This window comes from Euphorbia lathyris, chromosome 1, assembly GCF_963576675.1.
Source record: "Euphorbia lathyris chromosome 1, ddEupLath1.1, whole genome shotgun sequence".
Lineage (NCBI taxonomy): Eukaryota > Viridiplantae > Streptophyta > Magnoliopsida > Malpighiales > Euphorbiaceae > Euphorbia > Euphorbia lathyris.
Window position 1 is genome coordinate 73,830,290 of NC_088910.1, and position 11,834 is coordinate 73,842,123.

The 11,834-nt window shown below is 41.6% G+C and overlaps 1 protein-coding gene across 1 annotated transcript; it reads left to right on the top strand.

Annotated features, from left to right (window-relative positions):
• The first annotated feature begins 9,095 nt into the window (after positions 1-9,095).
• LOC136202076 (probable histone chaperone ASF1A) lies at positions 9,096-11,834 on the top strand. The gene is made up of 3 exons (XM_065992532.1): positions 9,096-9,539; positions 11,002-11,117; positions 11,211-11,834. Exons 1-3 carry the CDS (start codon positions 9,431-9,433, stop codon positions 11,556-11,558), a joined length of 573 nt encoding a protein of 190 aa, XP_065848604.1. The 5' UTR covers positions 9,096-9,430; the 3' UTR covers positions 11,559-11,834.

The window sequence follows — 11,834 nt, forward strand, 5'->3', positions numbered from 1 at the left end:
TTATATTACCCTCGATGCCCTCGACCACCACAACATTAGTCGCGCCTTCGAGGACCGTCTCCGTGCCCTCGGATGGCATGAACATTTCAGTGCACGCCACCGCATGTACCCTACCTTAGTGACTGAATTCTTCACCACCCTTGCGCCCACCGGTCTCCACGGCAGTTATGTCCTCGCCTTCTGCCTCCAAAACCGGCCGTTCTCTATTACTACGGCATGGATCCGCACTCACTTCACCAAGCAAGGTGAAAATATCGGTCTCACCCAATGGCCCCCCGAAGTCGCTCCCCGCGACTTTTGGAAGTCCATTACGGGGCGGGATGACTATCACGTCTCCAACCTCCATCTGGGTAGCATCCGCAACCCAATCCTCCAACTCCTCCACCGGTTCATCATATTACTTCTTGGGAAAGGCCGAGGCCACTAAGGTCAACAAACTTGAGCTCCTCGGCCTCTACTGTTGTGAGCATGGGCTCACTTTTGATCTCTCCCTCCTCGTGGAGACCATGCTTCAACAAATGAACACGAAGAGGCGTGCCAGGATTGGGTTGGGGCACTTGGTCACTATTCATGCCGCCCCCTCCCTTGGCCAAGCAGCCCTTAACCTCCTACCTCACTACGACCCTCGTCCTTTGGACAAGCATGCATTCCGAACCCTCAACCACAACACCTCCGGTCCGGGTGAAAGTTCAGGGGCTGCCCAACTATGTGAGGGGGATGCGTGGGACTCGGACTTTGACCTCGACCTTAGCCCACCTCCCGGTCCCACCTACTCCGCCGATCCCGACTTCCAATCGGTCTATGCCCGGTTGGACATTTTGGAGGGGAATCAAAGGCAAGATCGGGCTCACTTCAACACCCGGTTTGACACCCTCGAAGCCAACATCGCTACCCGCTTCGACACCCTCGAGGCTCATCGCCTCATGGACTAAGCCGCCCTCGCCACTCGCTTCGACGCACTCGAGGCACAAAGGCAAGCGGATCGGGCTAGCTTCGAGGCCTTCACTAACTCCTTCTTCACCCATTTCAACATACATGGGAACCCACCCCCTCCGCCACCATAGTTTTTTTTGCTTTCCCGTTTTTATGTTTTTATGTTTCGTGTTTTTCTCTTATAATTTGTGTTTTTGTAATTTGTTTCTTTTATCTAATATATATATCTAATTTCTTTCCGGCTTACTTTTTGTGTTTGGTCCATTTCTTTTACACCTTTCGGTTTTATTTTTCCAATATATCATTAGTTCCGTGTTCGTTTTTACTGTTTTTTATGCATTAATAAGGTTTACGCGGAGCGTACCCCAGTCTACGCCCCGTGTGAACCACCTTCTGCAATAAATAAAGGCTTCACACTCGGTCTACATGGAGCGTCTCTCTGGGTACGCCCCGCGTATCCGAGTCTCTGTCCTAAAATCACACAAAATACACTTCTTACGCGGAGCGTCCCTTTGGGTACGCCCCACGTAAGCACAGACCCATACGGTCCTCATTTCTTTTAATTCACCATTTATTTTTCATTTTATTTTTGTTATCTTTTCTTTTTCGATGTCTTTGGAATACACGTCATTTTAATCACGCGGAGGGTCGTGCAACCCCACACTTACAGTTTGTTTTGCACTAACAAAAACAAAAATAAAAATAAAATAAACAAAAATAATTGAACTAATTTATTGGCTCATAAATTACCCGACACACTACCTTCTATGGATAATAATTAAAAGTTCTGTTATTTGTCGTCAAAAGTAAATACGTCGAAACACAAAGGATCGGTTTAATTAAGAAATTTAAGTCTTGATTTCGAAGTTATGGAATTTATGCAAAGCCAAGATTCATACTAAACAAAAGCATTGAGTCCTAACCCATAAGTTATCTCTACAATGAAATTTAAAAAGGCAATAAAAACGGGATTTTTGAAAATTTTACGAGAACTTGAAAGTACACAATTTAACCCGAAATTCATATGAGGTATTTTTGAGCCTAAAAGAGTTCGTAAGAGAACTCTACTTTTTTCACAACATTTCGAGAGCTTTGAATTAACTCAACTCATAGAGTTTGCATCCAATACCGGGTTAAGTACACTTATTTTGTTAAGAAGGGCAATAGATGATAAAACGGACCCACTTAGGCTAATTCCTTTCTTAATTATTTTTCTCGTTTTCATAAACCTTTAGGAAGCCCCCTCGAGCCTATTAACCAACTTCTTTGCTAACACCCTTTTAACATTTAACCCTTTTTTCTCTTGTCCAAATACCAATAAAATCAATCGCATCGGAGCTACCCAAAACAAACCAAAGCCTTAGCAAGTAAGCACAATAAATCTTTGAAATCGTTTTTGTGCCGCTCTCAAATAAAAAGAAAAAGAAAAAACGAAGCAAAAATAGAGAGCAAAAAGGCATTCTCAAGCTCCACCCGAGCAATTTCAAGTTATATTTTACAAGCTTGCTAAAGCCAAAGAAATGAAAATGCGATGCAAAATGGTGTTTGGACTACAGTTTCTAAAAATTAACCACTTACCACTAAAAAGCCACCCATATTACAACCCCCCTCCGGGTTCATTTTTAATGTTGCCCAAACCATAATATAGGTAGAAAAACTCGAATGAAAATGCAAACTCAAGGTGACTTCGAGTAAGTACAAAGAAGTGCGCAAAAACACCGACCCACCAAAGTTTGAGCGTAAGAGTGAAATCCCTTGGTGAGGTACAATCGGGTTCTCAAAAGATAATCAATCCCCGTTAATATTGCCTACTAAGTTTAATTATGGAGGTTTCGAATAAGTTTTGATCACTCATTCGCTTGCGTGAGTACTCGTCGGAAACTTTTCGTAAAACTTTAGCTTTGAAATCACGCACTTGGTAAAACCAACCGGAGGTTTGTTTCTCAATTGTCTCAATCCCTTTTCTTTCGATTTCTTTTACTTGAAGACAAGTAAAACTTTAAAGTCCGAGGAGGTTGATAGGGGCATTTTGTCCCTATCTTTTAGCATGATTTACGGTTTAATTTCGAGCTTAATAGATAAGTTTAATTACAAAAATAGTATGTTTTCAAATAAATTACGAAATAAAAATCAATTTTACATTTTTAGTTGATTTCTTTAGTTTTTGATTAATTTTAGAAAAACAAACGTCAAGCTAACTCGGTTCTCAAAGATCGTATTTTTCAGGTACAAAGAAGAAATCAATCAAGCACTAATTCACGGTTACGCGGGGCGTAAAACATGGCACGCGGGGTGTAGAACAATGCCCCTCAACACACGACAGTCAACTGAGCATTCCCACATGGTCAACACTAACTACGCGGGTCGTAAATCATACTACACAGAGCGTCTCCTATGTGAATTGAAGACAAAAGTTCCAGGAACTCACTTACGCGGGGCATAACCCAGACCACGCGGAGCGTACAAGGCATATTCGAGCAAATAAGTTCCAGGAGCTCAACCACGCGGAGCGTATCCTAGTTTACGCGGGGCGTGGTTGAGTCAACAAGTCTAAATCTAGTCCACGTGGAAGAAATTATCAACGGGATGGGTTGATTTTGCAGATACGCGGAGCGTACCACCTTCTACGCGGGGCGTACCTTGTGAAACCTACAAAAATAGTGTGAATTCTTGTTTGTAACTTGTGTAATTACGATTCTACCCCCGAGTTTGATGTGTATAAATAAGAGTGATTAGCACTCATTTCCTCATTCAGAATTTTGTATAGCTAAACTTTACCACTTTGAGAGCTTGTTCACTTATTCCGTCACTCCGTCGAAGTTCCGTTCTATCCTCCTCCACCAAGCTCGAGAAGTTCCACCTCCAAGACCTAAGAGACGGCTTTGAGTCCGGTTAGCTAGTTTCAAGGGCCGATTCTTCCCTTTCTACTTGCTAATTAGCTTGCACTCTTCCTATGTACTAGGCTTGGTTGTATTCACATTTTTCCATTCCACATTTATAATATATGATTTGCAATTCCCGTTTCTCTATACGTGTTGATGTTTACTACTTGTTTTGATATTTGTAATTGATTATTGTGTAGGGGGAGTTCGATACCCGACGCCCTTTGTACGGGTCATCTTTAGGGAACTATATAGGCGCTGCCCTACCGAGAGTAACATTCCGGAAACTGTAGGAATTGACAAGCCACGGAACTTACGGGCCCTAGTTTCTGATCCCCCACATTAGACACGCCTTGACTAGGAACAACGTAGTCTAAGTACTTCATGGGGTCGACCGAACTACACGTAGTCGTCTTTGCAAGAGTAAACCACCAATCGTATATGTTCGGAGTCTTTGCTTATCATATTTATATCTTATCATAACCCGTAGAGTTTTGGTTATATAAGTCTGCCTCACCATAGTTTAGGAGTAGTTTGTAGTTGTCACCCAAACCAACCTAAAGTATTCACCGCCTAGATAACGAATAGAACCGAGTAGTTTAATACTTGTAGATATAAGTCCCGTTGATTCGATACCCGGTCTTAACCGGATTAATACTTGATATGATGGGGTACACTTGCCCCTACGTAGTAGCGTCTAGTAGAGTTTTTCATCAACGCACACATCACATTTATCATCACCCATATAGCATCCACACATCCCATTGTCACACACTATACTACTAGGCGCCACGCACATCACAGGTCCCAAATGACATTAATTGTCCGTGAATTATCCAGTCCACGGCAATTCCAGCTGATGATGCTCATGGCCCCTGACGGGCTTGATTCCCAGGTCCCGTCTCTATTCCGTTTTTGAACTGAATGGTGTAGTTGTCGTTCTCTATCATGCTATTTGTCACCACCCTTTTCCTTTTCGGATCAATGCTAACCCCCGCTTCAACGTAACCAGCCATGCTCATACTCGAGATTGACACTCCTTCTAGAAAGCTATAGACTTTTCGTCCACTTCCGTAACCTCCCTCAGAATCTCAAGTGTCAGCATCAATATCACTGTATACCTCTTCAAACTCCTCCAGCGGTTTTCGAATCCACGTTTTGCCATTCGATGAGCTTGGTTTCCTTAGCGTTGCTCATAGGTACTGCCATATTTTCTCTATGTAGGATTCTCTAGATTGTCGAATAATGCATTGCAAAACTTGTCCGTGTGTCCTATAATCCCGCAATAAAAACAGAACTAGGGGAGGCGTTCATACTTGTAGGTAACCCCGAACTTTAGGCCTCCCATTCGTTGCAGAAATTGGCCGATTTTCAGACTTTTCCGGGTGTCGACTGTTGTCTTGATTCGGAGATAACTTCTCCGTAACCCTATGAAGTTTTTGGGATCCATTTCGATGAAACTTCCTAAGTCGTTCCCGAGTGCCTTGCACGCTGCTTTAGTTTGGAAATCGATGGGGAGATCGTAGACTTTGCACCCATATGATTAAAATGTGGAACTTAACTTGGGAAGCCTGTTCATAAGTTTTAAGCTCTTGCACCACTATGACGTTTTGATTAAATGTCCAGGGCCCGTTGTTGAGAACTCTAGCCATGTCTAGCTCGTGATAGAACTAAAACAGGTATCTTCCTCCCACTTCGATTTCTGTAACCGTAAGACCCTTCAATGGGCGCCAAACCGCTGCTAAGGTTGTCTGCATGGGGTCGAAGTGAATTGTTCATATCGTTAGGAACTGTCCGGTCACAAAGTACTACTATTGCGAGTTTCCTGGTAGTAGAAGATCATCCTTTTGGGTTAGTCCTGCTTCCTCGTTGCATGCGATATTCAGGTTTGCGTAATCTTCCGTTATATTCATGGTATTGTTTTAAGCGATGAGTGAAGTTTGGGCAGGGATATGATTAAGAGCGGTGGGAGGGATGGAAGCGAGGGGCGATTGATGTGTTTGCCGGCGCGGGGTGGAACAAAGTTGAAACAAAATAGTAATTTAGGTTAGAAGCATCTCATCAGAGAGGACGGTATAAACTCGAGAAGGAGAGACTAAGCCCTTGTTTGGGAGGAGGTTAATGAGAGTAAATGGGAGTAATGGAATGTTAAGTATTAAGTTAACCTTGTTTGGGAGTTCTTTTTTTGAGAGTAAATGGAGGTTAATGGGGTTAAATCTTTACTTCCTCTAACCTCCAAACTCTAACCTCCAAATTGGGGGTTAATGGGAGTAACGTAAACTTTTTTAAAATTTCTTGTCTCTGCAGTGTAAATTTAATCTTTCTTCCCCTTCATATTTAAACTCACAAACAAGGTTAAACATTTAACCTCATTTACATCCTATAAACTCCCAAACAAGATTAACTTTTAACTTTCCATTCCATCACTTTCCTTCCATTTCCATTAACCTCCAAACTCCCAAACAAAGGCTAATGAAAAAGGGTAATGATTAATTTAAGGTGAAATTGAGCTTTATGCTGATAAATATTTAACATAATTTAAGATGAGACCCATCAGTCTTTGTAATGTTTTGTATAAAGCTATTACTAAGATTGTGGCTAATAGAATCCGGAAGATCCTTCCGGATATAATTAGCCAGAACCAAGGGAGCTTTGTTCCTGGTAGACAATTGATGGATAACGTTGTTATTGCCCAGGAGGTTGTCCATTCTATGAAGATTAAGAAAGGTAAGAAAGGGATTGTGGCCCTCAAACTGGATCTGGAGAAAGCCTATGATAGATTGAACTAGAGCTTTCTTCTAGATAGTTTAGCCAAAGCTGGCATCCCGGAGAACTGGAGGGTTTTGATTGAGAAGTGTATCTCCTCTCCTGTTTTCCAGGTCATGATCAATGGGGACATGTCGGATGAGTTTTCTCCCTCCAGAGGAATTCGTCAAGGAGATCCTATGAGTCCCTTCCTCTTTGTTATTGCCATGGAAAGACTGTCTCACCTGATCCAAGAGGTGGTGTGCAAAGGGACTCTCCACCCTGTTTCTATCAACAGACATTGCCCCCCTATTACCCATTTACTCTTTGCTGATGACGTCATGCTTTTCGTTGAGGGTAATGAGGAGCAAATTAAAACAGTTATGGATATCCTTGATTGTTTTTGCGAGGCTTCTGGCCAGAAGGTTAACATCCAAAAGTCCCGTATGCTTTGTTCCAAAAATATGGACAATAGCTTGTGCAGAAGACTGAGTGAGCTGTCTGGCATACCTCTGACGAACTCTTTGGGGAAGTATCTTGGGGTTCCTCTTCACAGTGACAGGGTTTCCAAAGCCTCTTTCAAGGATATTTTGGACAAAACTAATGGTTTGTGTGCTAGCTGGAAAGCTAATTCTCTTTCCCTTGCAGGTCGCCTTACCTTGATCCAGTCAGTTAACTGCGCTGCTCCGAACCACATCATGCAGGCCTGTAAGCTTCCTGAGCCTGTCCTTAGTGACCTGGATAAGATAAATCGGCGTTTCCTGTGGGGTGAGTCTGGAGATGGGAGAAAGGTTCACCTGGTCCCGTGGAAGGAAGCTTGCCATCCTAAAAACAGGGGGGGTCTTGGTATTAGGCAGGCAAAGGACAATAATAAAGTCCTGTTAATGAAACTTCTTTGGAGAATGTGGCAATGCCCCTCCTCCCTTTGGGTCCGTCTCTTGTGCGGGAAGTATCGGAAAGATAGAATCTTTGGTGGCCCGAAGGAGAGGGTTGTTAGCTGTTCCTTCCTCTAGAAAGGGCTCAGTGCCGTGTTTGCTGAATTCTGTACGGGGATTGGCCTGGAGGTGGGTAATGGTAGATCTATTAGCTTCTGGTATGACACCTGGATTGGTGATAAACCGCTGATTGATGTGTGTAATGCCCCTCCGTCGGCTGATCTCCTTTCCTGGAAAATTGCTGATGTGGTGGACTCGGGGGGAGACTGGATCTGGTCAAAGTTCGACTCTTTCTTTAGTCTGGAGACCCTTCTTAACATTAGAGGAGTGAAGATTAGCAATCAAGAGGAGGATAAGGATAGACATTGCTGGGCCTTGACGAATAATGGTACTTATTCTTGTAAATCGGCCTATGAAGCTTTTACCCCTAATAGGGCTGATCCTCCCTTGGAGATTTGGAAGTCCATATGGTCCCTCAAGATCCCTTACCGTATCAGGAGCTTCCTTTGGCTGGGTATCAAAGACAGGCTCCTTACGAATGCGGATAGGCACAGAAGGCACTTGACTGAGTCTAGTGCCTGTAGTAGATGCAGAGGTAATGTGGAAACCTTGTGCCATGCCTTGAGGGATTGCCCAAATAGTAAGAAGATCTGGGAAGGGATCCTCCCTCATCACATCCTCCCTTCCTTCATGGCCTTTTCTGAAAGGGACTGGTTCTCTCAAGGAGCCAAGGGGAACTTGCTGGCCAACATGGAGCACGATGCCATCCTCTTTGCTATTACTTGTCACCAAATCTGGAAGTGGAGGAATGAAGAATTATTTGCGGGTAAGGCTGTCCTTATTCCTGATTTACTGTTTTTCTTCTCGAAGAAGCTCTTTGTTATTACTAAAAGCTTTGAAAGAGATTCCCTTGTTCGCCCCTCCCCGGATAAAGAGATCCTGCTAGTTGGCTGGAGTAAGCCTAGAGAAGGGTTTGCTAAGTTGAATACTGATGGCTCCTGCCTTAGCAATGGCAGAATTGCTGCTGGAGGAGTTCTTCGGGATGCTGGTGGCAATTGGATGGCGGGGTTTACCCATAACTTGGGGACGGGCTCCTCCTTTTCTGCGGAGCTCTGGGGTATCTTGTCAGGTATTAAACTCGCCATTCGCATGGGTGTTAAAAAGCTCTCGGTGGAATCTGATAATCTGGAGGCTATTAACAGGATTTCAGATAGTCAGGCTGTTTGTCTGAAGAGCCAGAATCTCATCAAAGCTATTTTGAGGCTTCGTCCTGCCTTTGAGTATCTTAATTTCTCCCATATTTTTAGGGAGCAAAACCGCGTGGCGGATCGCTTAGCAGCTGCTGGGCATGAGAGAATGTTAGGTGTTTCTACCCTCTCTGTTCCTCCTTCTTTTCTTTTGCCTTCTCTCCTAGAGGATAGGATTGGGGTCAGCCTTCCTAGACTGATCCCGGTGTAGGTTTTTTGTTGGTTTTGTTTTTTTTTCATTTCCTTTCTTACCAAAAAAAATTAGTACTATTTTATTTTATTTTATTTTTATTTCACTCTACACAGGTCAAATTCTTCCATATATAAAAATCCAAACTCAAAAGCCAGGTGTCTTCTCCTTCCCCCTAAAATTTCAACCTAAGCCCTAACCTGAAATTCCATTCCCGCTCCTTATTTTCATACCCAAACCCAGTCTCCCGCCTTTCGCAATCTCCATCGATTTAATCATTCCCCCCCTTCGTTCCTCTTTTACAGTGTCCATGAATCAATCATTTCAAATCCCTCCTACTCACTTTTTCTCCATTTTTCCTCTCTAATTTCAGTTGCCCAAACTTTCCTGAGTTTCTTGTTTCTATAACTCTTTCTTGCTTATTTTATATTCCTGCATTCAGTTAGTGTTTTAGATGAGAATTCTGGAGAGTAAGGTTTCCATTTGATTTGTTCGACAATGAGTGCTGTCAATCTTACCAACGTTACTGTATTAGATAATCCGGCGCCGTTCTTATCCCCTTTTCAGTTCGAGATTTCTTACGAGTGCTTGACTCCTCTTAAAGACGGTAGGTTTCTCCTGTGTTTATTTAGCATTATGTTTACCGTATCAGATTTTCACTTACGTTTATCTGAATCTGTTAATGTTATTATTATTAACTTTTTTTGGTTGATTAGAATGGATTCAATTAGGGTTTCTTTATTCGAGTTTAATTGTTCATTGAGGCTGTTGGTTGAATTAGGAGAACTGCGGTAAATTGGATTGCGTTTTTCTTTCTTAGAAGGCGTCGATGAATTTCTTTTGTTTATTTCCCGATCGTTTATGTTAATTTTGATTGCTTTTACAATTGCTCAGACAGTTATTAAATGGTATTCTATATCGGTTGATTGCATGAAGATTTCATGTTCGGAAATTTTTTACTTTGCAAAGATAGTTCATCCAGAAAAGGTGTATACATAATAACCGTATTTCCGTCATCGATTTTCACTTTTGCTTTCAAGTTGATTAGTATACAAGTACCCATTTTATGTATTAGATAACTAACTTATGTTATAGAACCGAATAAAAAGAACTAGTAGATAACATCTTATTCTGGTATTGCACTAAACTTTTGCTTTCGTATTAGCTTTCATCCTTGGGGGAGATTTTATGGTTACTTTGTGTAATTGTTGATTTAAATTTGACCAAATGGGTGATAAAATTAAAAGCAAAAGAAAAAAAAAAGTAACCAAGAATAAAATAATGATAGAAAACACCCTATCCTAGCGGTGGAAGTCTGTTGTTGTCATTACATATACCATTAAGTTGCCATAGTAGCCCTATCTAGTGGCCTCTATCAAGAACTTGAATAACATTTTCATTTCAAATCCAACACCCTGTTTTTACAGGTTAGGTTTGTGCAGAATTTGGTTATTGTGCTTTGTACCGTGCGGCAAATTAAGAAAGCACATCAGTTAGAACTTTAACCATTTTGGTTATGAAAGTAGTATAAGAGCTACAGTCCTCATGGTTTTTTTGCATCGGTTGTCATCTTCAGCATGCACTGTGCCATAATTTCATGTAATTCAAATTTGAGAGTTATGCTTATACTTTTCTTTCTTTTGATATTTGGTTATTACTACATCCAGGATCCAGCCCAATTAGATTGTTAAAGACCTTTTTGACTTTGTATAGAATATTGTTGCTTGGTAGTTTGTACCGTGTCTTCATACATAAAAATAAGTTGTTCTTTCTGGTTTATGCTATCTTCTGAACAGTCATGAGCTAAAAAGCACATATGCCATTGGTTTATGCCTATTGGAATACAATTTAATCCCAAGCTTAAGTCTTCAGGAATGCACAAGTCTTTTTTAAGCCCTCATTGTTGGGCCTTGGTCAACCTATTTTATCTTGGAACAATTCAGATCCACCTGGCATAGTGGTGACCAAAAATCTAGGTTTCATTTAGAGTGAGTTGTTGCTCAAGCATTGAAATCTTGAGGTGTTCTGTATTAAGTGATAACAATATTCATTTCGGAATGATAATGCAGATTTGGAGTGGAAACTAATTTACGTTGGATCTGCTGAGGATGAGACATATGATCAACTCTTGGAGAGTGTTCTTGTTGGGCCTGTCAATGTTGGGAACTACCGTTTTGTTTTGCAGGTAATTTCTGTATAACCTTTTTTCTAGTCTTGTCTGGTTTGTTTTGTGCATTTTGAAAGAATGCTGATTTACTCATTTTGCTGAGGCTTCCAGGCAGACCCACCAGATCCTTCAAAGATACGCGAAGAAGACATAATTGGTGTTACAGTGCTTCTGCTGACTTGCTCTTATCTGGGTCAAGAATTTGTTAGAGTAGGATACTATGTGAACAATGACTATGAAGATGAGCAGCTGAGAGAGGAACCTCCACCGAAAGTATTGATTGATAAGGTCCAAAGAAATATTTTGTCTGATAAACCAAGGGTCACAAAATTCCCAATCAACTTTTATCCTGAGAACACTGAAAGTGCAGAAGAACACGATCAACCTCCTGAAGCTGATGGTAATGAAGAGATTTTACCCACATCCCCCGACCATATTTCGGATAAAGAAGAACCTTAAAGACCTTACAACCATTGCGGAATGCCAACTGATGATCTCTTGGGTTATCCACTTGAGTTTGTAGCTTAATGTCCTAAGGATCACTTTAGGTAATGTTGCCAGATTTTAAAGAATGGCATATGGGGTAACATTTTTCAATTTTACAAAACGTTTAAAGCAAGTGAGAGTTTATACACTGGTTCATCTGGGCTACCTTATTTTGGAAACTACTTGTATTAGTAAGCTGACACCTATGTATTCTATAGTGGTGATTATATAAATAGAAAGTTTTGTTTT